General features: G+C 49.3%; 1 protein-coding gene across 7 annotated transcripts; it reads left to right on the top strand.

Moving 5' to 3' along the window:
* Positions 1–1,225: 1,225 nt before the first annotated feature.
* On the top strand, positions 1,226–20,451 carry ZIC4 (Zic family member 4). Of its 7 annotated transcripts, none has more exons than XM_061452883.1 (4): positions 1,226–1,488; positions 4,324–4,408; positions 10,007–10,627; positions 15,055–16,050. In XM_061452883.1, the coding sequence occupies exons 1-4, from the start codon at positions 1,264–1,266 to the stop codon at positions 15,474–15,476; spliced, it is 1,353 nt and encodes a 450-aa protein (XP_061308867.1). In that variant the 5' UTR covers positions 1,226–1,263; the 3' UTR covers positions 15,477–16,050. The 7 variants fall into 7 exon arrangements, 4 of the variants coding, with proteins under 4 accessions (XP_061308867.1, XP_061308863.1, XP_061308864.1 ...); XR_009743252.1 differs by lacking the exons at positions 1,226–1,488; positions 4,324–4,408 and adding exons at positions 17,436–17,558; positions 20,279–20,451 and having other exon boundaries at positions 8,936–10,627; positions 15,055–15,379; XR_009743251.1 differs by lacking the exons at positions 1,226–1,488; positions 4,324–4,408 and adding exons at positions 17,436–17,558; positions 17,761–18,391 and having other exon boundaries at positions 8,936–10,627; positions 15,055–15,379.
* The last annotated feature ends 5,260 nt before the right edge of the window (positions 20,452–25,711 follow it).

The raw sequence follows: 25,711 nt of genomic DNA on the forward strand, positions 1-25,711 counted from the left end.
CTTGGTTGTTTTCTAGATGCAACCCTCGATTAACCTGTCTTTCCCCAGCTCAAAGTCTATTGAAAAACTGCGGATAGTTCTTTTTTGTTCTCGCTACAAAGACCCATTGACTATATATTAAAATGATTGTTGAAAGGTATGAGTATGGTATTTAAAAGCAGGAATCCTTTGTGGCTTAATCAATTAAGTTAAGAAACATTTGTACAATATTTTAAACCATGCTCCGGCACTAAAAAAGAAAAAGAAAAAAAAAGAAAAAAGGAAAAGACAGGATCTCGTGAAACTTCAAAATGCAGACGTCTTTGTGTGCATATGTGCATATACACTTACGTCTGTAACCATGTGTGTGTGCACATGTATGAAACTGGTAAATTATTTATTTACTTAGTCGCCTACATATTCATTAGCTCTAATTATTTTCTAGTAACGAAAACACCAAAGGCTTGCTAAAAGTCGGACTCCATCCATTTCGCCTTTGTTCAGCCCTTCAGTTGCCTCCTTCGCAGCTCGGTCCGAGCCCCTCCAATTCCTAGTGCCAAACAAAGAAACTTTAAACTCATCCTCCCTAACGAAAGGCGCCGGTAAGGATCCGCCGCGCAGGTACTGGGGATGAAACCGGCAGCGCTGCGGGGCGAACCCTGCTCGGGTGAAACCTGCCTCATTTCGAGAGGGATAAAAATGGCCAGTGCGCCCAGAGAACAAACAAACAATAACAAATAAACTTTGATGCGCCTTGAAGGAATGTCTCGCTGCGGTTTATCTACAAATGCTGTTTGCCTGTGCTCGGTGTATGGACCTCGCTTTCAAAGCAGATGTATTATGTAACTTCCCTTGACTCTTGGGAGGCTTTACAGGTTTATTTGGGCTTGGGATTTTTTTTAGAATAATGTAGGGCTGAATCCTTACATTTGTATTTATTCTGCCAAATCCATTCGAATGGATTGCAGTAGCTTATAGCAACAGGTATACTCGCCCCAGTAGTGCGCCTGGCTGTGGACATGGTCTTTAGGCAGGTGTTAGATGATTTTCTGTATTTGCTGCTAAAATTAAGAGAAGGACATAATTGTGAGCGTTATTGTGAAGTTCATCAGGGCTATGGTATTAGGAGGTCTAGAAAGTTAGGTAATCCAGGGCTAGGCTGCCTCCCAGTGCAAGGGAACCCAGTGATTATTCCAGGTCGGTGCAAAATATACGAGAAGGTATTTTTAGGAAGCGTATCTAAATATACAGTGTAAGAGTGAATGTAAAAAAAAAAAAAAAAAAATGTTGTGGGTTGTAGAAGTTATCAAGTGGGATTTGCGGCGCGCTCTCTGCAGGAAACGAAAGCTGCTCCAGTTCAAAGCCACATGCACCAACGTGACATATAAGCCATTAAAATATCATCCTGACGGCTCATTTCTGCTTCATCATACATTCCCTAACTGCTTCCAGAAAGCAAGAAAAGAAGAAATGAAGGATGACCGCCTCGATGGAAAAGCCAAAGAGTTGGTGGGTCCTTGCGGGGGGGGGAGGTGTTATTGTTTTCTTCTTTCATTCTTTATTTCCTCCCCCCGCCTCCCTTTATTTTTGCTAGTTCAGAAAAGAGGGGAAGCCTTCAACAGGTCGCAGGGGTAAGTGTCTGGGAGCAGGGTCTGCCTGGGCAGCCCGGGCAGCTGGCTAGCCGCCACCACCTGCCCAAGGTCTGGACCAGGGCTCCCTGCCCTCGGGGGGCCTCGGCGGGAGGAGGTTTGGCCGCCCTGGGGGAAAAGGGCTGGCGCCCAGCGGAGCGGGAGGGCAGTGCCTCTGCCGTCCATCGCCCACGTGGGACCGGTTCCCGGCGGTACCAAGGCGGGTGGTGCCGGGTTGAGGAAGAAGTGCCCGGGCGCCGTCGAGGGGGGTCTGACACCCGCCGCCGGGCCCCGTGAACGGCTCTCCCCCCCCCCCCCCCGAGTCCGAGGGGAATTCCGGCTTGCTGGTCCGCGCAGCGAGGGATAGCAGGGGTCCGCGGAGCGGGGCGGAGGTGCTCCCAGCTCCGAGAGCGGCAGCGCTCAGCGGGGCCGGGCAGGCGGCCGGTAGGGCTGGGTCCTGCGGCAGCCCTGTCGGGGCCGAGGGCCCTGGGCGGCGGGCAGAGGACGAAGAGCGTTGACAATGGCATGCCCCATGGGGAGGCGTCCCGGGGGACGAGCTCCCCGCCCAGCGCCTCTCCCACCGCCGCACCCAGTGCCATGGGGGCGTCCAGGGGGAGTCAACGCTCCAGCTATGCACTCCCTCGCCCTTCTTTATAGGCGGGTGCAGGAAGGACGGAGCCCAGGAGGCGGCCGGCCCCCTCCATCCCCCACCCACCCCCCCGCGGGCAGGTCCGGGGTAGCTGCCAAAGGAGATGGGTGCCGCCTCCAACTTCTCGCAGAGCCCGCGGAGGGGCTGAGACTCCGGTCCCGGCCCCGAGGGACTGCCCTGCCCCCGGCGCCGTCTGGGAAAGGGAGAGGGTCCCAAATCCCTATCGAGGATGATGTCCTCGAGGGTGACCTCTGACCCGAGCCCTGCTCAGTCCGCCAGACCCGGGCACCGGCACAGCGCCCTGGCGGAGGGGGACCGGGGAACGAGATCCCCCTGACCCAGCCCGGTTGGTCCTCTGTCACGCGCGACCCCTCAGCCCTGGGGAGCCCGGCCGGACGGTGAGGCCGTTGTCTGGGCTGGTTTCCGGGCTTGTTCCACCGGCGCCGAGAAACTTTACTTCTGCATAGAGACCTTTCCGGCTAGAGCTCCTTCCGCCCTTCGCGGCCGCGGGATGAGCATGTGCCGGCGGGGCACATGCCATTCCTGCTGCCTCAGCCTGGCGCACTCTTCTGGGGGGAACGCCGCCGAACCCTCCCGGGGCCGCCGGGGTCCCGTGGAGGCTGCGGCTGCTTCAGCCCCACTCCGCCGGCGCAGCCCTGGCTGGATACAGAAGCCAGCATCTGGGGAAGAGGAGCCAAGCTCTGCCTGCGCAGGCTGCAGCCCCTCTCACCCCCAGCCCCCGAGAGAAACCGGGGGGGACGACACTGATACCCTGCACCGGAGGCTCGGGGCTCGGCCCAACCTGGGCAGTGAAGCATCCTCACCCTCCTGTTCAGCCAGTGGCACTTAGCAGATGAGAAAGGCATGCACGAGTTTTAGCCAATATTTACGCTGAAATCCACAACTGTTTTGCCTTCTTTTTTTTTTTTTGTCATCTGGTAACCATTTGAAATATTTAATACAGCATTTTTTTTTTCTTTTTTAATTGTCGTCCAGTTTCAACAAGCTTTGGCTAAAGCTTGGGAACTGAGCACTCCTCCAGCTTTCTATCCTAACCAGTAAAACACAGTTCCTCCAAACCTCTTGCAAGCAGGGCAGTGTTCGCTGCTCTGACCTGATAGAAGTGTGAGGATGAATGGAAGTTGAGTAGAAAACATAATTCCCAAGGGGTTCCTCTAGTTGTTTTTATTTCGGCAGTAATTTTCAACACCATGGTGAAAATACTGAGGATGACAAAAAATTATCACAAAAATAATTTGTGATAGAGTATGACTGTGATACGCTGGTGAAGTTTCAGAATCATTAGCATCAAGTATTTGTATTAGTATATATATTTATTTAGCAGCACTGGATTCCCTATAATGACAGTAGCAAGAGCAATAATAATAATAATCTCCCTCTAAGTAACTGATTCCAGATTCTGATTTTTCCAGATTAGAATAACTTAAAAAAAAAAAAAATCAAAGATACCTGCGAAAATTCAGGACCAAACACTGCATTAAACCCCAGCTCTTAGGGTTTTTGCTGCCGCTCAAAGCAAGCTGTGCAAAGTTCTGTCTGCAGTAGTGGCAGTGCTCTGCCTTGCAGAGTGCAAAGAGCAAGCTGAAAATTATAGGCAGAGTGAAGTGCCAGGGTGGTGCTATACTAATCCTTGCTGAGACAACAACTTGCGTTGGAGGCTCGCAGAGAGTCCGAAATTTAATTTCGGGAGGAAAGGATCTGTAAACAATATAGTCGAGTTAGTAAAAACCTGCCTTACAATAGCCTGCCGGAAGGTGAATGTCAGATCAAAGGAGAACTGAAAAGATGTCCTTTCATATTTTTTTCCTAAATCAGCCATGGAAACTTCATGACTCCATAAAACATGTGCTGCTTTGCTAGGGAAACAGCCTCCAGTTTCTTCCCCCACCACCCTCGCTGCTTATCTCCTGTACTTTGGTTTTGGGGGTGGGTTTTGTTGTTGTTTTTTTTTCTTTTTGAATCCATAATACCCGAGCCATGTAGTGCTTTACTCATATCGCACACAAATGGCTTTGCTTATAACTTTCCACCTCTCTTCCCAAACAGGAACAAAGTCAGGAAACGAGGCACAAGACTCCTCTTGTAATGAGGAAAAGAAAACGACTTTACAGAAACATCCTGGAAAAGTCAAGTAAGTTAAAATATGTCTTTTTTTAAAGTTCAAGGAAACCTCTTTTTTTTTCCAGCTTAGTGTTTAGCATACGTGCATACACACAAATCAGAGACACAACTCCTCACCAGCATCTGTGTAATCCTGCTCAATGTCTATTCATTTGGAGGTTCTAGAATTAATATTTGACGACTCTCTCATTGAAACAACAACCCCTGACCCCATGTGATTGCACTGTCACATTATTCTATGACATATTCATCTTGAATTCATTTACGGACGATTTGATTGGAATGAGGTTTGTCATGTATTGGATCCTATTAAAGGAGAAGACTTTGATCTTGTTGATGGGGTTTACATGATATGTATCATCTTTACCAGGGATACCAGGCTTCCACAATGTGGTGTCTAAGTAGTTAGTGACTGACAGTTTATCTGACAGGAATACCATAATCTTGAGGTACTGAATGAAATATTCTATTTAAAATAAGTCTATTATTTGCCTGTCCTAGGGTAGCTCTAGGTCACAAAAAGCGAGAGGCAAACCCAGTAACAAGCCATTGCTCGTCTGGTAGCTGAGTTCCCATTATCCAGGAACCCTGAAATGTAAGTGGGAATGGGGCAAGGGAGCAGAAACAAAAGCAGAGTGTGCTCCAGAGCCACTAGGTCCCATCTCCAAAGAGGTGCTGGGGTCACCGAAAGGTTTCCTGAACACCCTGTTACTAACCAGCAGTGCTGAGGCAGGCAGTGATTCAGGCTCGGGTCCTGTGCCTGTCACTGTGTCACTCGCTGCCTCTCTCATCCCTTCTGCCCAATGCCAGTTTGGGGGATAGGGAATGACACAGGGTGACTTGTCGGCATCTGTTTTTATTCCTCGTTTTTTCCCCCTTTCTCAGAGTAAATATTAGGATTTCCAGATTAAGCCGTTGCCCTCCTCTCATCCGGGAGTTGAAGTTTAAAGGTAACTCCTGGAACATGCTGTCTGGAGGGTTCAGGCCTCCTATCCCAGCCCTCGGGCACCTTTGGAAAGTTTCTAGCTGGCTCACGGGGAAGGGAAATTTCCACAGAGGCAGGAGCAGAAGGGCACTGGAGTGGGTGAAGGTCAGGTTTTGCTCACTCTGATGCTTCCCTGGACAGGAGCTATTCCTTGTGCTGAGCACGACTCTCAGTAAGCAGGATTTGCTCCCAACTCAACGAGCACAGCACTTTGTTTTCTGGGGTTTTTCATCATACCTTCATAGCAAGCCCTTACTTCTGTAAGCTTTGCCGCGTAGGTAGATTCCTAAAAAAGAAAAACAAAAGAAAGAAAAAAAAAAATGCAAAGTGTGGTGGGTCTGTAAAACCGTCAGGCAACCGGGGCTGCTCGCACTCCCAAAGGCCGTGTGGCTCGGTTTTCAGTCCGTAGGCCTTGGTAGCCCGGCTCAGGCAGGGATGCAGGCAGCGGCTGGAGCTTTGGGGCTGCCCAGCTCGGCCCCTCGCCCAAGGGGTGGGCAGGAGAAGCTCTGGGTTCCGCACGGCGGCGCAGTAAGCAGGAAGGCAGCTCAGCCCCCGTCCTGGGTCACAGCCCCCCTGTGCGGGGCTCCCGCCTTCTCCCGACGCTGCCGCGGCCAACTCGCCTCCTCCTCGAGGGAGCCGGGTCTGACGGGGGCAGAGAGGAAGAAAGGTGCTTGTGACCCGTCTTTGCAACATGTCATCCCTGCAGAGCAGCCCTCCAGCACGGGCAGGCTTTGGGGCTGTGGGCTGCGGTGGGGGTCGCACAAACACAGGCACTGGAAAATTCGGGCTCAGGATCAAACTGCCCACCTGTTCGTGTTGATTTGTCACTCAGAAGAGCACTGTGGTCCCTCTAAACTTCACTTCGCTTAAGATAAGGTATCTACCCTTTAGATCTTAGAAAAATACTGTCCTTTGGACCTGCCCTGACGTCCGAATTTCAGCTTCAGTTAATGATGTTTCTGTTCTGCTGTATGAGAAACCTTGTTTTCTCCCCAGAAAGGCTTAGGATTCAGCCAGCCCATGAGTCCCAAGGGTAGTCTAGAAGGGGTTGCCCTCACCATAGTCAGATGGGTTGGAAGGGTAGTAATAGTAGTGGTAATAATACCAACAACAACAAAAAAAAAAAACACACACACACACAAAAAAACAAAAACAAAAACAAAAAAAAAAAACACCCCCTGTCCCTGCACAAGCTGATGTTGATTTGAGAGTCTAGCTAGAGCCCGACTCATCTGGTCAAACATGGCTCAGGCAGCTGTCAAGAAGTGGGAGACCTCGGTCACCCCTCGGGTGGCAGCCGTACAAGCTCCAGCTGCCAGAGGGCTGCACCAGTATGCATTTAAGTTTTCCAGACGCTCTGAGAGGTGCACGGATCTTGGCCGGGTCTGGCTCCACTCTCCTCCTCTTCCCCATTTCTCCGCCTCCCACAGTCATGTGGTGGCCCCAGCCCGCCCTGCTCCCCCCGCCCGCAACGAAGGCTCACACCAACTTCACCTAACAGTGAGGGACACCGAGGGCCAGGTTCGCCTGCATTGCCTGGGAAAAGGAACGAGAGAGAGCCCTGAGGGGCGAGCTAAGAACCATGAGTGTCTGACGAGAAACCATCACAGTATTTAAAATGAGCTTAGGGCAATCCGGTTATGACATTTTTTTTAATTGATAAACTGTTCCAGGTGTTTTCTCCCTTGACTGAGAAATGTCAGAATTGATGGATAACAAGTATGTAGAGATGCAGTGTTTTAAGGAGGTATGAGCAAAGCAGCTTTATTTGGAATTCACACTCTCAGTACATTTGTAAGTAACAGATTCATACTTCCTAACGTTTGTCTCTTCTGTGCACTCCTGTTGAGATGGTCATGAATAGGACTGTCAAATCCATTTCGTAGAGCAAGTAGACTTGAGGGTTGAGATATTGTGAGGATGGTGTGTGGTTTAAAATGCCTGTGTAAACATGTTATGTAAGGATGGAGAACTAATTTCATCATTTGTCGCTTTTCATCATCTCCACTCAGAAGGATGTACACAAGGATGTATCGATAGCTAGTTGCCTAAGTATCAGCCTTGTGTTACAGGGGAAATATGGTGAAAGCCAAGCAGTCAAATTATGTGACTGTAGCCATCCCAGAGTATGCAAAGCTGTGACAGAAACTTCCCCTCTGTGGTTATGGATGTCCTACACTTTAATCTTATGGTTTCCAATCATTGGCTGGTGGCTTCTGCTATGAGAATGGCTGGGTTGACGTTGCTGGGCAGTTTCTTGGCTTACTACTGAACATAAAGCTTATCAATTGCCGGTATTATTAGATTTTCATGGAGATGCAAAATTCCGTCCTGGGAGTTTTACCTGGAGTGCATGTGGGAAAGTATCCACTGGCAAATTAACAGCTGAGAGTCTGACACGATGAACAGAGAATTAATTGTTGGTTTATTTCATAAGACTGTGTGTTTACTGATGAAGTCGTTCTCATGTCAGGATCTGCTCTTCTGTAGGTCTGTGGGCAGATCTTTACAGCTGTGTTTTTCTTTCTTGAAGCAGAAGAATCTTTTTCCTATGTTTCATTTACTTTCTTTAAATTCACAATTCCCTTCTGAAAGACTTGTGCAGATGCTTACTTCCGTGCTGAAGCCCTAAGCTTTTGTAAACTTATGAGGCCTCAGTGTATAAAGCTGAAACCCCAACCTACACTTCCACCACTAGCAAAGTAAACCCTGCAGCCCATGTTGTTTCCTTCAGGTGAGAAGCATAAGAAGTGAGTCGGTTATGAATGTTTGCAGTGCTTTTCCTTCAAGCCAAGGATGGGGATTTTATATGGAACTACTCTGTATGTGTGTCCAAGAGAGAGGGAAAGGGAGAGAGATTCCTTCTTCCAGATTAAGCTCTTAGATTCAGCCTGTGCACCACGATTTCTTGCATCACTACTGCGGCCAGTAAGCAGATAACTGCTAAAACTTGTCAGAGTAGGAGAGGGGACAGAAAGTCTTCCAGGAACCCTTTTTCAGGGCTCAGGCACCGCTACGGAGGCCCGAGCACAAGGCCAAACGCAGATGCGTCGCAAATAAGCTGGTGGAGCGGCTCCAGCTCTGCTTTTGCGGGGAAAGATCGGCTCCCAGCCCTGTCAACAAGTGTCGGGGACCAGCCGCCGGGCCTGGGCCCGCCTCACGGTGGCACGGGGCCGCTTCGCTTCCCATTGCTCCGGCCGGGCTGCGAGTACCGGCAGACATGCGTGGGTTCTGCCGGGGGAGACCCCACGTGCTGCCCCCGAATCGGGGCAGAGCAGCGGGAACAGACAAAGGCCAGGGTGGGAGGCCGGAGCTCTGCCCCTCTAGTCATCCCTCCCGCTTTGCCTTTGTCTGTCTAGTCTGGCGGCGGAAGCTCGGCAATGGCCCGGCTACAGGGAGCAGCGCTGCAAGACCCCAGTTAGGGCCTCCCGCCGCCGGGCCTCGGACCGGGCGCAAAGGCCGCGCAGGGCGGGGGTTGAAGGGAATGCACACCGGGGGAAGCGGAGGACCGGGGGAAGGGGACGACCGGAGGCAGCGCATGCGCAGTCCCTGCCCCTCCCAAAGCCACCCCCCCTGTGCCGCACCGAGCGATAACCCTTTCAGTCAGAGGCAGGACCTGTCATCGGTGACGTCACCCTGGCGGCAGCCAATGGGAACTCTTGGCAATTGTTTGGCCGGCGGGGCCGGCGCCGCGACCCGGAGGCGGTGCGTGGCCGCCGGCCTCCCGTCCCGTCCCGTCCCGTCTCGTCCCGTCCCGTCCCGCGGCCGCGCAGCGAGGGGCTCCCCCCCGACCCCGCGGGAGGACGGGCCGCTCGGCGGGACCTCCCCGGCAAGCCACCGCCAAAAGCGAGTCCCCGCCGTCCCCATCGAGCCCACCCGCTGGCAGCGCCGACTGTGCGCCCCGCCGCTGGAGCTGCGGGACTGCGAAACTTTACTAAGGGAGAAAGAAAAAAACCCAAAACAATCGTTTTCCCCCCCTCTCCGTGTTGCTCTACTCCCGCTGTCAGGTGACTTTTTAGCGTTAGAAACTAATGAGCGTGGATGCTCGGGGGATCCCAGTGATGAACCCTACTGCTCTCTCCAGGCGGAACACGGCGCTGAGATTAGTAGACTTGGCGGGGTCTCCTCGCCAGCACCACCATCACCACCCCTCTCAGAGCATGACAGGCTTCCAGGGCTTCGCCGGGCACCCCCACGCCACGGCACCCACGCAGCCGGGGGAGCACGCCGCCGAGTCCCGCCTCGGGCCGCACCCGCTCCGGCCAGAACACATGGGGCACCATCCTCCTCCTCATCCTCCTCCTCAGCATCACCCCGCGGCCCTTAAGCTCAGCCCTGCCCCTCATCCCCACCACCAGCTCCACCACCACCACCACCACCATCATCATCATCATCATCATCATCATATGGCAGGCCAAGCCGAGGTGGTCTCTAGTCAAACGGCAGCGTTTGGCCCGGCGCAGTCACCAGCAACCCCTTACCCCGTCTCTCACCCAGCCCAGGCTCTGGCAGCAGGTAGGGACTTCTTCATCCACAGGGACCTGCCGGCCCCACTCATGCCAGGGCTGACTGAGCAGCACCCCGCTGCAAGTTCTCACCACGGACTGTTTGTCTCAACAACAGGTAGCTACCCCGGACACCATGGTCACCACCACCACCACCACTCAGAAGCTGGGAATCCCTCTCTATTCACTGGACTCCATGAGCAGCCTCCCCATGCAGCTCCAGGTGGCCATCTAAACGGACAGATAAGACTGGGGTTACCTGGAGAAATGTACGCCAGGTCTGAACATTTCACTCAAGTACCAGCTTCCAGGACAGAGCCTTTTGCTGCTTCTTCTCTTCATAGCTACGGTGGCATGAACCTGAACGTGAACCTGGCTACACACCACGGCCCGGGTGCCTTCTTTCGTTACATGAGGCAGCCCATCAAACAGGAACTCATCTGTAAGTGGATTGAGTTGGACCAGACTCCCAAAAAATTATGCTCGAAAACTTTCAGCACAATGCACGAGCTGGTGACTCATGTCACGGTGGAGCACGTTGGAGGACCCGAGCAGTCCAATCACATATGTTTCTGGGAAGAGTGTCCAAGAGAAGGGAAACCTTTCAAGGCCAAATATAAACTTGTAAATCACATCAGAGTCCACACAGGTGAAAAACCTTTCCCCTGCCCTTTCCCAGGCTGTGGTAAAGTGTTTGCCAGATCAGAGAATCTCAAAATACACAAAAGAACTCATACAGGTCAGTATGTAAAGCTCTCTTTACTCTCTCTCTCTCTCTGTTATTCAGCATACTGTTTTGCTTTATTTTGTTTGGTTTGGGTTGGTTTTTTTTTTTCAATGTATCCTTTGCGTTGTTGTTGACTGCAAGCCAAGTACTTCTGGAAAATAAATTCTCAGATTTGTTCGCTTCTTTGACGTTTGGAGAAGGGAAAGAAAAGTGGGGGGAAAGAGAGAGCAAGAACAAATCTCAGAATTCTCGTCCATGTTTTTTTCTGGTTGTGCGGAGAGGTTGCTGTATGTTTATGCGGATGGATCTGTGTAAATATCGAGTGATATAGCTACTATTTCTGCTTATTCACACAGGCGAGGGTTTTTTTTTTGGCAATTTAAAGTAGTTGGGAAGAAAAAATGAAATCATTGTGCAAGCTCACAAATTAAAAGTGAACAATAGAAGTTACAACTTGCCTAGTCAGTTTTGACTGATGTCGCTGAGATGCTGCTGCTCGAACATTGTGAGAATAACACAGCTGCGACCTTTTCGTTCAACAGTTTTGTTTTGGGCAGAGGGAGTTTCAAATGTTTGATCTGAATAACACTGACATTTTTAATGGGCATTGCCTTCCAACTACTCTCTGCATTTGCAAATATGGGGAGCTGCAAGTTCTGATTCTAGGGAGGGAAAAGAAAGAAAAAAAAAAAGAGGGAGAAGAAAACACAGTATTGTTTCGGCCTGTACATTTTGAAATGTCATTTGCAGATCTGTTAAGCGAAATTGGGACATGTGTCAGAAACATCTGTTAGTTCTAGTTAACAGAAAATAAAGTAACTCGATGGATGGTCTTGCAAAACTACGTTTGAACTCTCCCGGCCAGGAAAGCATTTATAATTAATGAAATTGCACATAGAAAGTTTTCACACTTCCAGGAGCAGCTTGTGAAGTTGTATTAATTAGTTTAGCAGCCGGTGTTTGTACTCTGTAGCGCTGGATCCTTTTTATACATTTTTCCGCCTTCTTGTTTTTGTTGTGTGGTTTGTTTTTTTTTCCTCTGAAGAAGATAAGAAATAAGCCCTTTTTGGAAATATAATCTGTTCTAGTGTAGGGTTTTCCACCTCCCACACTCTTCTGTACAGCCGTATGCACTGCGAGGGAAACTACATAATCCTATTGTAAGATCTGCTTACAGCCAAACGATTTTTTTCTCCTTCCAGTTCATAAAACTCCCCTTCCCCCATGCTCAGTGCAGGGTTTGACCTTCCAGGAGCTGCATTTTTATGATATAACTCGAAGTGGTATAAAACGCAGAACGTATAATAATTTTGTATCGCTACCTTCTAAACATAGCACGGAGATCTTGCAGCGACCGTCACTCGTCACCTAGTTATTTTTCCATCGCTCTATGAATAGCTCATATGGGGGGGGGGGGGGGGGAAGAGAGGGGCGATTGCAAAGTTGTGTCCCTCTGCTGCCTTCTCGGCCCCCTTTATCCAGGAGAAAGGGATATCCCCGGGTCACGTAAGTTGTATCCGAGCCAGCTCCTTGTATCAGCACAGGTACAGCCATTAACCGGGAGAGCTCATCCCTTAATGACAGTGTTTTTCTTAAGTAAACAAACTTTTACTGCTCTTTAACGGCCTTACTGTTTGAAGTCTCTGAAGCAGAAAATGGTTAAATTCTTGGGAAAACTGACCTACATCGGAGAGGCAGGTTCAGGGAAGACCCGAGATCGGAGGTTTGCGTTCATTAAACATCATTCCGCGCGTCTGTACTTTTCGCTTTAACTTTCCCGGTGATTAATTACTGTATTGTGAAAACTCCTGCAGGGCCTTTATGGTTCCAACGTTTCTATTAAACACCCAGAAGTTGTCAAAAACGCAATGTTTCTGAAACCCTAATAGAACTCGCTACGAATTATTCATGAAGACAGTTCTAGATTCAACAGGAAAATTATTGCCTCCTCAAATATTAATGACTTCTGATTTCTCCGAGGCTGGGGAGCAGGCAGAGGGATTTCTGGCGACGTGCGAATTTTCCAGGTTGGAGGATAAGGCCGTTAAGGCGACAGGAGCTGGATGAGCAGGACGGACAAGGAGCACTTCGCCGCCTTCCCAGAGGGAACAATAGGGCGAGGCGTGGGACGGAGCCTCTCGGCCTCCCGGGCGGCCCCAGCGCCTCACCCGTAGCAGGGGGACCGCCACCACAGCTTCCCCCCCCCCATCTCCCCCCCCCCATCCTCCCCCTCCCGAGAAGTTGGTAAATACCTTAATCCACTCTCGGAGACGGGGGATTATGCCACAGTTTCCAAGCTGAATTTCACTGAACACTTTTGCCAAGCTACAAGTGTGGGGGGAAAATGGCGGTTAAGGTCCTGCGCTTCTCCATCGCCCCGAGAACTTCCTGCGTGGCTGTACCTCCGTGCCCGGGCTGCGGCAGTCGGGACCTGTAAAATGTCCTCTCCCTGCCGGGTAGGGATTTCCACGTAAGAAAACCTGCTCTCGAAAAAAGGAATACTTGCAAATGGCTCGGATCGCTCCTCTTTATTGAGGCGTTCAGAGAAGGCAAGCCGGGCAGCTGAGAAAATGCTGCCCTCTTCCCTCTTGAAACCTGACTATACGGAGGGACCTTTCAGTGGCTCTTTCAGGGGGTTAAGCGAAGTAGAACATTTTTCAGCTCTCGGGAAAGCGGAGCGCGCCGCAGCCCGCTTTTACCTGAATGTAACTCACTTTGCGCAAGCAGAGTGTTTATGAGGATGGCTTTCCCTTGGGTCTCCTAACTTACTGCTTGCTTGTACTACACTAATATCCTTGATTTGTTGTCTCAACTTAGATGTTGAAGGTCAAATTGTTTCCTTACGTGAAACTGTAATTAGATTATATGAGTGCGTGTGTCTATGCAGATGCACCCCTGTATGTCGACTGTATTTGGTTACAGGATGCGCACCGCTTTCTAAGACCTTATATTTAACCTCTTCTCCCCTTCCCTTTAACGTCAGGTATTTACCCATCCTCTGTGCAAATGTTAGCGGTGCAGGACGTGAGAGCTCCTCATTGATTCTTACAGTGCGGAAAGGACACACTTTAAACGCGGAGCCACGAGTTTTTTCCCACCCACCTTGCATAAAGTGCATTCATGTGAAATATTTGGAATGCCTCCCTTAATGTGCCTCTGCTCTCAGCCGAGCATGAGACGGGTTGAAGCCCTCCTAAATTTAATCGTGACTAACCGGGGGGGGGGGGGAGGGGGGGGGAGAAACCACAACAAATTAGAAAAATACAAAACCTGAAAGCTTTTACAAATATTGAAAGTCCTTTCGATCACATACGCCATGATGGTGAACTCAGTGGCTTTGTTTGCATTTCATCTTTGAGGTTCGGGCGCATATTTTTGTGATGCCCTGATACTTTTTGACTTTTGGCGGATGGGGGCGGGGGGGGTATTTTCATACTCGGTTGGTGCAGGACGTTGGTATTCCTGGGCAAGCAGGGTTTGGCAGTCTGTTATTATCAGCTACAATTAAGTAGTAAGCATTTCTTCCTGAAGCTATCTGTAGCGTGTTTCCTTGCAAACCTCCTCTATATCGTGTATCATGCCTGGTCCACAAGATCCGAGGTTAAATTTTCACACGAGTCCAGCAACACAATTGTATTTCTATTATGCTTAACGTTACGTATCATATTACCAGACAAATTTAATACCGATTTCATTTCCTTCCATTACTGAATAGGTTCAAATGGAAAGGGAATCCTACACTCACGACAGTGCCGTGCACCGGCCTACTCATCCTCCTGCTGAATCTCTGTCGTTTTGTCCCCCATAACCAATGTATTTTTGAAATGTTATTTTTGCCTTGGCACACGGTATCAGCAAGCCGAGGAACTGGGAAAGAAGGGGGGGGGGGAATGCGGATCTTCCACGGGACTGTAATCAGTGCAAAAATGGAGTGAATGAGATGTTGCCAGGTTATGAATAATATTTCCACGTGGACATGGTGGAGTGTGAAAAATAAATTTAACGTAAAATCCTTCCCAGGGATAAATCACTGACCACTCTTCCTGAAGGACGTTGTGTGCTCAGAAAGAGCACTTGGCCTCTATGTTTTCCTTATCTTGGGGTTTTGTCTCCTTCAGAAACCCCCACATTGAAGATGGGGGTCAAAAAGGGAGAAAAAGTTGCCCTGGCCGGGCGCTCCCGGTGTGGAGCACGGTGTTCACAGAGCGGCGGCGCCAGGGGAGTTTGGCGGGGAGGACGGGGAAGCGCAGGGCTGGTGGCTCGGCGGCAGGCAGAGGCCGGAGGGGAGCTGCTCTGGGTAGAGAAGCAGTTCCAGGGCCCCAGAGAGGGGCCCAGGGAGTCTGCGAGCTCGGGGTGGGGGGGGGGGGTGATGGTTTGCGCTGCTCCTTGCCCTGAGGCCGCCGTCGCTAACGGCTGTGCTCTCCCATTGCCTCCTGCAGGGGAGAAGCCGTTCAAATGTGAATTCGAGGGCTGTGACAGACGCTTCGCCAACAGCAGCGACAGGAAGAAGCACTCTCACGTCCACACCAGCGACAAGCCCTACAACTGCAAAGTGAGAGGCTGCGACAAGTCCTACACCCACCCCAGCTCCCTGAGAAAACACATGAAAGTGCACTGCAAATCCCCTCCTCCCAGCTCCGGCTACGAGTCCTCCACGCCCTCCTTGGTGTCCCCCTCCTCGGACTCCGGCCGGGAGCCCCCCGCCTCCTGTTCCCACGCCGAGCCCTCCGCGCCCGCGCAGCCCGCCGCCAACCTGAGTGAATGGTATGTGTGTCAGGGCGCGGGGCTCCGCGGCCCCCCCGCGCCCCCCGCCGTCCTCCCGCCGTCGCGCCTCCCCGGCCAGCCTCGGCCGCGCTGCTAGGGAGCGCCGCCCGGTGACAGGGAGCGCTGCTCCGGGGCACAGGGAGGCCGAGCAGGAGAGGCCGAGAGGCGTTTGGCAGAGGGAGAGGCGGCGCGCTGCGGAGACCGCGGGTGGGCCGGCGGCGGGCCCCGGCCGGCGCTCCTGGCGCCCCGCTCACGGGAGGGCTGCTCCCGCCTCGGCCGGGGTGCTGCCGCCTCCTCCCTTCGTGCCACACACATACCCCCTCTCTCACTGTCTTGCTCCAGTCTGTTCACGAGTCCACTGATTTGCATTTTCTCCCCCTTTCCCTTTTCCTTTTTCTTTTCCTTTCCCTTTATTTTCCCTTTGCCTTTCCCTTTTCCTTTTCTTTTCCTCTTTCCTTTCAATTTCCATTACCCTTTTCACTTCCCTTTTACTTTCCCTTTTCTTTTCCTCTTTCTTTCCTTTTTCCTTTATCTTTTCCTTTTCCCTTCCCATCCTTTCTCCTTCCCATCCCCCTCTCCTTCCCCCCTCCTTCCCCTCCTTTCTTCTCTGCTTCCCCTCATTTCCCCCCCAAAGGACCAAAGAGGCTCCATACAGATTTTGGCTGTGCAAATTTTCTCCTGTCAACAGTGCCGTGTGCTGCGGTGTTCTGTTCGCCCACGATTTTCTGTGAGATTGTGGATTTTAAAGAAAAAAAGAATATATAAACTATTATTTGTTACCGAATTGTATAAAATGGATCCATTAAATTCTTTGATTCATAATCCGTTCGATGGACGTTTCTGTAAAGAATCTCCTTGCATTCCTCTCTTGCTGTATATAAATACATATACATATTCCCTCCACCCCCCCCTCCAGTTCCTGCTAATAAAGAAAGGTCGGGGGGGGGGGGGGGGGGCGATGATTGACTGTCCATTTTAGCTCCCACTGATAATGGCTCCTAATATCCAAACATGCCCGTCCCCACCCAGAGAGCGGCTCCTGTCGAACAGTGGGCGCTGGAGCTCCCGGGGGGCCGAGGGGGGGTAGAGCCCACTCTGTGACGTCACGGCCGGGGCTGGGCAGCCCCCCGGCAGCGCGGGGACCCGGAGCGGCTGCTGCACGGCGTCTGCCCTGAGAATGGTCCCGATGACAAACGCTTGTACCGGTCCGGCAAAGTCGCTTTACCATCTTCGTCCTGCCCCGGAGCTTCAAACTAGACCCGACATAAACCCAGAGGGTTCACTCCCGTGGTTCAGAGAAAGAAGGAAGGGGGAAAAAGTCCCTAGCAAACCAAAACAAAAAAACAACCCAACAACAAAAACCTCCTCTATTGGGGTAGCTTGAAACTGCCGAATGGTGCCGGTTTAATTACTTTAATGATGTTTAAGAATACCAGATAGTATAGGCAAATAAATAGCATGTGCTGCTGGAAGGTGTTTCCGTGGCTTGCTGAGAGCAGACAGAAGGCGGCTGTGACCGCATCTCCTTGGGCCTGATACATCACCTCTGTTCCCAGGTGACTGGGGCTATTGCGTGTATACAATGTATATACATCCATACACACACGAGTATGTATGTATCTATAAATATAAAAGGTAGGGGAAAATAAATAGCTGGTCAGTGGCTAAAAACACTCCTGCCCAGCGCTTCCTCCCCTGATGCAGCTTTATTTTCTTTCCATGGCACCATGTCGGGGTTCACTTCTGCGCTCGCCCAAACTCGGCAACTTTTGTTTCTGAACCCCTCGGCAAGAACGTGTCGCTGCTGGGAATGCACATAGGGAATTACCTAGGCGAGAGAAATGTGCGAGAGAGGAACCGAAACCAGGGGAGAATTGTGCCCATCTGCAACCCCTGAAACTTCCGTGGTGGAAATCGAGGGGTACAGAATGCAGCTGCGGGCAGGGAAGACGCTTCCAGCGTGTCCTGAGATCTGTTTATTTCTTTATTTCTCTATTTACAGAAGTACTTGGAAGTGCAGGCTAATCACCTTTAATTTTTCATTTGCTTGTTACAGATGTCTACCCCGTTGCTCTCAAGGTAATCTAGACAGACGCAGCTGAAAGCCTGAATCTTATGCCTTAGACATCAAAGCAAGCTCGCACAAAGAAGTATTTCTTCACAACGGTGAATCTTCATGGTAAGTTAGGATTTCTATGGCAATAGGCAAGTCATACTTAAATAGTGAAAGGCGAAGTCTGGAGCCCGTCCGTCTTTTCATTAAGGACATAATATTTACGTCTAACAGGCCCTTTTTCTTGTGCATACAAGTATATATTTTTGTTTGACGCGAACTAAATCATTTTCATTTAATTTCCGGTAAACAAAACCCACGCGAACAGGGCACTTGTTCCAGACCATAATAAAAATGGATAAGACTGTCAGGAAGAAAAGGCTCGCTTGAACCGTCGCCTCAGCTCACTTTTGTTTCTGCTTTCTGCCGGGATCAGAGAATGCATTTGGGATTTGAGGGCGAGTTTCTAAAGGCAAGGAAATGGTTTTTAAGGGGGAAAAGAAAAGGAGAAAGGTCTAATCAAGCTCGGGTTGTTCAAAGGGACTGATTTTGGGGTTGAAAGTGTGAGTTTTATGGTGCATCAGCATGCCACGTTAGGATCGCTATGGTAATGAGGAGAGCAATAGCAAGCGGCCTTCAAAGGAGGCACACTCCATTTGAGACAGTCTATTAAGATACATTTGCACTGACCTTTGGTTTCATGCTAGCTTAATACACTCAATCTGCTCCCCGCTAGAGATATACTTCCTCCACCTAATGCACTCCGGCGGAGCCGAGGTTTGCTGAGCTTCGCCCGCCCCTCAAAGCGAGCTCCGCTCCGGCGCGACAGCCCCGCGCTCCTCTCCTCCAGAGCAAGGAAGGGGCTGCCAGCCAGGGTTGGGGTGAGCTCCCGTCCACTCTCTCCGGCATTTCTGGCCAGCTTTCCGCAGCAAAACCCTGCCACAAAGACCAAGAAGTGCCCCCTTTTCCAATTCCACCCTAACTCAGGGGAAGATAGGATGGGGGCTGAAGGACCCCTACTCGGGCTGCCTCGGCCTCAGGAAGTAGGTGAGCTGCTGGAAGCCCTCCACGACCTGGAAAAGAGGGCCTCGGGAAGCTACCGTGCTCCCCTTATGCTCCCTTCCCATCCCTTCGACCCAGCCCGGCCCGGCCGGAGATGCGCGGCGGCCGATGAAGGCACCGCGGTGCGGGGGAACTTGACACCCGCAAGGCCGGGGCCACGGGCGCTGGGCCATGGGCCCGGGAAAGTTAGAAGTCCATGTTCCAGTAATTGTCTTGTTGTTTATTTTATCCAAGTACCCTAGTGAATAGGGGAAAAATAAACACGATGAAAGAAAATTCAAACAGTTGAGTCGTCTTTAGTGCCAGCCCTTGTGGTTGAATAAAAAGGATGGTCCAATTTCTATTGAGCTGAGAAATCTTTGAAGTGGGAGTTATTATCTGAGAAATTCCTGCTCGTAGTCCTAACGACGCTGATGAAACGTAAAAGGTTCTTTGTCAGCGATTTGTTCTCCTCTCTGTCAAACTCACCCTGCCCGTTAGCTTTAAACCGTTTCTAAAGAGATAAAATCAAACTTTTAAAGATAACTTTAGGGGCCCAGAGGGTGCAGAAAATACCAAACTATCGAATCCTGTGTATAGACATGCATCTGGATATATGTGGCTGTGGCTGTGTGAAACTCTCCCTCTATACAGATGTCCATAGATGTCTGTATGACCTTACTGTTCGAAAGTTGAAATGATGTCAATTTTTTTACATTTTATCCTCTGAACTTTTCCATCTAATAAATTATTCCTACACATATGCTGCACAGAATGTGATTCTTGGGAGAAGGCAGAAATGTTTGGTTTCATCAGCACCAGTATGTGACCAACAAACGTTTTCTTTCCAGTAGAGTGAAAGCAAGAGCGTAGACACAAGAGTAAAGACTTTGATCATTTTAACAGTCCGAATACCTATTAAGCATGTATATACTGCAATGTATTGAAGTTGTTAACGCATTCAAAGAGATGGCTTCCATATGCTCACATGTTTTATTGTCCGTAAATGTAAAAATAGTCAAGCTGCATCCCTTTTGTATCTTCATTTTATAAAGATCATGGTGTGTACTGAAATTACTCCCCGATCAAGGTTTATTTAGTAGTTTCTCTTTGGAAATCATGCAATGCTCTGTTCGTAACATGGATTCCTTGAAGTTGTAACTCATCAGTGTACTTCTGTTTTAGTTGCTACAGAATGTTCTGAGCCCAATCCTGTCATTGTAAGCCACCCCATTAACTTAATGGGACTTTTCCTGAGTAAGGACAGAGTCAAACTGCAGTATAGTGGGTATTATTCTTGTTATTATTATTATTAATTCCGGATCTTGTCATATTTATGGAAAATCTACCATATTCTTTGTGAACTGTACAGGGGAGAAACCTCTGAAATTGTAGCTAGCAAAAAGACCCCACAAAACATTTGCAACGTTGATAATGCTGCATCTCTTTACAGACTTCTTATATTCCATATTTTCCTTCATCACATGTTTGGTGATGAAGGAATGTTCTGTTGTGTGTTTGAACATGCTATTTATTTTTAATATTTGGATTTTTTTACAATAAATATTTATAAACGTTTCAATTCTATGGTTATTTTTACAAATGTGCACTTTTAGGTATGTGTTTGTATTGATGATACCGAGCCATTCCTAAAACACTACGTGATCAACCTTGTCTTTCTGTTGGTTTTTATATTAGGTGAAAAAATATTTCCCCAAACCAGTGTACTATTAATGTGTTGTACAATCAGGTACTAATGAGTGGTTTTGTTGGTCTTTAACCTCTTTTAATGTTAATCGTTTTAGGTTGGCATTCACATTAAAAGAACAAAAGGAAACAAACCACATCTTTGGCTTCATTTCTGAGACTATATTTTTCATATCGGAGTTTTTAAATACCGACCAAGATGCAGAGTGAGAAAACCGAGCCCGGTGACATCCGAGACGGACCCTGTCCTGCTGTTGCCCCTTCACCACCACACACCACCCCCCCCTCCCCCCGGTTACCTCTGCAGCGGTACCCTGATTCCTGCACCCCCAGTCTGGGGCTCCGGGGTCACTAATACTCTGGATATTGGAGATTTCCTGGCGGAGCAGCCCCGAAGGGCTCTGCTCCCCCCGCCCCCAAGGGGTTATTGTTTTGGCAGGGCGGATAAGGGATGAAACTGTTCGTTTGAAGAATTCCCCCCCCCCGAATGAGTCCCTGTCACTGTGACACTTTTTATAAGATTCCTAAGAAGATGTAGAACATTTTATTTATTTTTAAGGGAGAAAAATCATTCGTCAGCTAAAGTAATCTGCATGTAAGTCTTCTTTGCCTTGCATACTCACTTAACCGATTTTAATACATTGCAGGGTCTCGCAGCTCCCGAACATGCTCACTGTTTTCTTCGCTTGTGCTTTTAAACCTCAGCTTTGCAATTTAGAAGGATGAAGCAGTCTTGGGCAAACCGCAGCCCCAGCCCCAGCGGGCGCCATGCGCATGCGCGCTGCCTTGACTCCTTTTAAGAAAGGAAAACTTGAAAGAAGTTGACTAACACAGGGAGATGACAAAAAGTTGGCTTTGGCTAGTAGGGATACTGTCAATAAAGAATACATTTGACTACAGAAAGAGAGAGAGAGAAAGAAATAAAATAATTAAAGAAAGAAAAGAATTCAAGAAAAAGAACCGAAAGAAAATATTTTTGCTGGTTTGTGAAAAAAAAAAAAAACAAACAACAAAAAAAAGACCAAACCCGCCCATAAAGGAAAGGAGGGCTAACAGTACATGCTAATTAAGGAATACAATTCTATGGTCTATAATGATTGAGTGAAGACATGTACTTATTACACTTGACTGTCAACAAGGGAAGGAATGTCCCCTCAGACAACATGGTGAGAGACGTGTGGGCATTATTAGTGGTCCTTTTATAGACATTGCCTTTTCTTTCTCAATGCTGACAAACCATTTTGGAGGGAACCATCCCCTGTTGCTTCCTATCATCGATCCCCATGCAAGCCCCTGCATTGTGCAAGTGCATTAATTAAAGACCATTCATTTAACAAAAGAACATTGTATGTTTAGGAAGGGAAGATTAGAAATATGAATCAGTAACCCAGACCCGTTTCCGACGCCTTATAGGGAGAAGTGGACGGGAAAGAGGTGCGGCATGAGATTAGACACACCGCACCTCCCCAGCCTGAGCAGGGCTCCGTTCCAGTGTAGGCTCCTTGGAACAAGAACCCTAAAATGGATTGCAATTGGGGAGGGAAATGAGAAATAGGGCTGTTATCAAGTGTCTCTATGCTGTCAGATCTCTTGGCCCTCCCCTGTACTCCGGCAGCCTGCCCGCTCACAGGGCCGGCATGGCCCGGCCCGCACCTGTCCGCTCCGGGACCCGACCCTCTAAAACAAGGAGCCACCGCGTCCGGGGGAGGTGTGCGTGTGTGCACACATCCCCATGCACATTTGTTACTTCAACAGGGTTTTTCTAGTTGCAAGCAGAGACACACAGACGTGCGCTCATCCCTCCTGATCCCTTCCCTGTCTTTTTCCAGTCCGAAGGAAAAACCGGCTGGTCCCCCAAAAGCCGGCCTCTAGACGAGAGTGACTTATAGTGAGAAGGTAGAAGGATTGCACAGGGAAGCGGAGGTTACGCGGGAGTGGGGGGAAGGAGAGATGTTGGATTCCCAGTATCGCCCACATGACTTGCTAAGCTGCTCCAGCTTCTCTAAAACCTCTGGGCCGTATGTTTGTTTATTTACACCTTTTGTCTTTTTGTGTGTCGCCTGGTTAAAGAATATTCCTGGGATACAAATGAAAGTAAGTTAGACTAAACAAACAAGGGGAGCGCCTGCTTAAGGGATACGCAACATTTCTGAGATCCCCAAAGAGCACATCGTTCGCATGGTTATAATGCGGGCAGAATAGCAATTAAAGCTTTTAGTTAAAGGCTCCAGATTCTCGTAGATGATTTAGAGTTTTTTCAGGATTACACTAGGAGAGGAAAAGGAGGGAGGACTACAAAACTCCCAGCAAAACCAACTCTTTAACATAAATAAATAAATAAAAGGCCACAACAGATTAAGGTGTTCCTAATGATGACAAGAGATCAGAGAAATCTCTGCAGCTTTCCCGTGAGGCTAAATTTGTTCTCAACTTCTGCACTGGGAGCTGCCCTGCTACGAGGCGAGGACCGCGCTAGCTCGCCTGGGCTGGGAGACGAGACCCCGCTGCTTCGGCCGCCAGCTCCCGCTCTTGGAAATCCCTGCATCAGCTCATCAGCTTCGTTTTCTTCTTCTTCCACAGCAGCAGTCAATCCCATAGCCAGGCTGAAACACGACGGGCTACGAGGAAATCTTTTCCTAAAATAAACAGGACGCCCTAACAAATCGGCTGATTTTTTTTTTTTTTTAATTATTCTTTGCCTCCAAGCCAATGTTACCTAGAGGAACGGCTCATTACCGCTGCAAAACCTGTCTCTGTGTCACTGTGCTGGTGTGTGCGGAGTGGGGACAGCCCCCCAGGGTGCCCTGCTGAGCACCCGAGCAGCGGTAGCCTGGGTGAACTGAGCGGAGCTCCGCTTCCCACCCCGGTCGAGAACCCTCGGGGATCCTGCCCTCTGCCTGACTCGTTCCTGGCCCGGAGGATACCTGCTCCAGCCCGCCTTGAAAGCCAGACAAAAGCTCGGATCCCCCCCTCCTTCCTTCCCCGTCCTCAACCTCCCTCTCCCCCGCCAAGCTGTTTTGGGAAGACACGCACACAAAAATTTATTCTCCAACTTTTGACTGGTCACTGCTGTCTTGAATTATCCTCTGCCCTGGGGGAGCTATGGTGAAGCAATGGGAGGTCCTTGCTCCACCGCCTCCTCCTGCTAGCGGCTGGGAAACAGGGTGCATCTGAACTTGGTCAGAACTGGGCTGCCCTCACGCAGCCCTCTTCCGCAGCTCCCCGGGGCCAGGGGGCTGGGCTGGGAGTCCCGAGGCAAAGGGGGGAGTGTTGTGTTAAAGGGAGGCTTTAGGGAGGGAGGTTTTGTTCTCCCTACCTGAGGACAGATTAATCCTTACTTATACTTGGTAAAGATGAAGATCTTGCTGGGAGGAAGGGGGGAAAATGGGTAGGAAAAGAGAGAAGGAGTCACTGGATTGTTATTGTCTAGAAAACAGGCCACCTTTAAAAACCTGTTGTAGAAATACAGAGACTCCTTTAAGTGTGAAATATCATTTCATTGTAAATAGTAAAAAAAAAAAGAGTCGGTAATCCAACTTCCGGAAACTGTTCTGAATTATTTCAGCAGACTCTTTTAAAAGGGGATTAGCAGGGCTTTAGGGGCAAAATCCTTCTGTTTTATTCAATCTCTGATTTTATGTTATAATTACTAGATGTAAAGGCTCGTGAATTAGTATGCAGGCGTCGTTCAGACATTATGCAGGTGCTATTCTAATCATTCAGCTTTTTAATTAAGGAACGAGGTAAGAAAACAGAATCATAAAAACACTTTTGTGAGAGCTGAGAAAATCGTGAGGGACTGCATGAATAAAGCCTTTATACCTTATCCTGACAGGTCAGACACCAATTGCCTGACTTACGACCTTTTCTTGCTGAAACAATAGTTAACAGCTTTCTCACCTTGTTCCCATTATAGCCTTTATTCTCGCAGAGAATTTATGGAAATGACCCTAAAATGCTTACACTAAAGAGGGATGCAAAAAGGTATTGCGATTTTAATTTATGTGTGTCCCGTACAAAAATACTTTCATTCGGGAATGTAGGGTCTCAGCCCGGCACGAGGGTTTGGGTAGATCGAAGAGGTTTGAAGCAGAAAATTGTCCTCCAGGAGAGGAGGGGACACATACAAACAAAAAGCCACCCAAAGTTCCCGGAATGCCCAGGCAGCCGCCGCGGCTGGGACAGAGCCGGGTCGCGCTTTGTTCTGCGCATCAGAAGGCACCGTGCTCCCTGATTCCGTGATGCAAACTTAAAGGCTTTGTGAGGTTTTATTATTATTATTTAATTTCTTTCCCTTGCCTTCCTTCCCTCCCTTCCTCTCCACCCTCCCCACGCCTGGCACTACCGCATCACGTGTATTAACATATGAATGAAACAACCAGAGCCAATGCACTTAAGGTAATACCTATGCTCCGTTCTCGCCTGATTATCTTTTTATAGAAAGTTACATTAACTAATGACATTTACATAAATATGAATAATTAGTAAGGTAAGTAATTCTGCTTCGACGGGGGAAGGCGGAGTAGAGAAGTGTCTGAAACCTGCGCCCAATTTTCGGCTCTGCAGACCTGGGTGCTGCTGCGCCCTGGCACAGGGCAGGAACCGTGGGGTCCTCTGCGCGGAGGAGGGGAACTGGCACATTTATATTGTTCTCACTCTCTTTTTTTTTTTCCCTAATGTGAAACTTTTCTCTTGTGCCCCTCTTTTATTTCCCCTCCAGACCTCCAGTTCTGAGCAGAGTTCAGTGGCTGTAAATGATAGGTTCCCAAAAGCATCAATCCCAGCTCCTCTAGTACTTGGCAGAGAACAATGCAAGTATTAGGATATCAGCAGCACTCGAAATGATCACGCGTTAAATTATTTTGCTTTCACGGATGAGGGGGCTTTTTTCCAATGTAAATCAAGCGCTTTAGTTATTAAGTCTGAACACTAATCTCCAACAACCTTTACATAATGTGGCAGAATGTGCCACACCACTTCGCACCTGCACTCTGAATAGAGCCGCCTTTTCAATGTAAGACACGCTTGTTGCCCCTGGGCTCCAAAGGAGTTGTGTGAATAAGTCAAGCTTTTTGAATACCCCTACTCGCTTTCTCTTCCTCCTTTGATCACAGAAAATGTCTTCTAATTTGTCCTTTTTCATTGTAACAACGTTTTCAAGTCTCTTTTTATTTTCCAAACCACATATTTATAAAGAACATAAATCGCCCCAGAAAACAAAAGTTCTCTCCTCGCCAACTGGCCGAGTAGCCTATGACCACTTTGTTATTCACAAGGAGAAGGGGAAAACAATGTTCTCTCAAAGACTGTTGCTTCTCGAGATTGTCCTAAACAAACGTTTAACTTTGGGACAGGACGCGGGGGGAGAAACATGTTTGTTCCCTTCAAAAATAAAGGCAGATCCATTTGACTTGGGGATCCGCTAGCTGCTCTGTCCAGGCTGGTGCGCAGCTGAGCTTCAACCTCTTGGGTACAGGCGATAAATGGCGCGGCATAGGGCAGGAGGGACTGGTGCCTCTCCGTGCCCACTG

Source organism: Pezoporus flaviventris, unplaced genomic scaffold (genome assembly GCF_033815535.1).
Source record: "Pezoporus flaviventris isolate CSIRO_AGI_PZ_B2104156 unplaced genomic scaffold, CSIRO_AGI_Pfla_v1 ptg000013l, whole genome shotgun sequence".
Classification (NCBI taxonomy): Eukaryota; Metazoa; Chordata; class Aves; order Psittaciformes; family Psittacidae; genus Pezoporus; species Pezoporus flaviventris.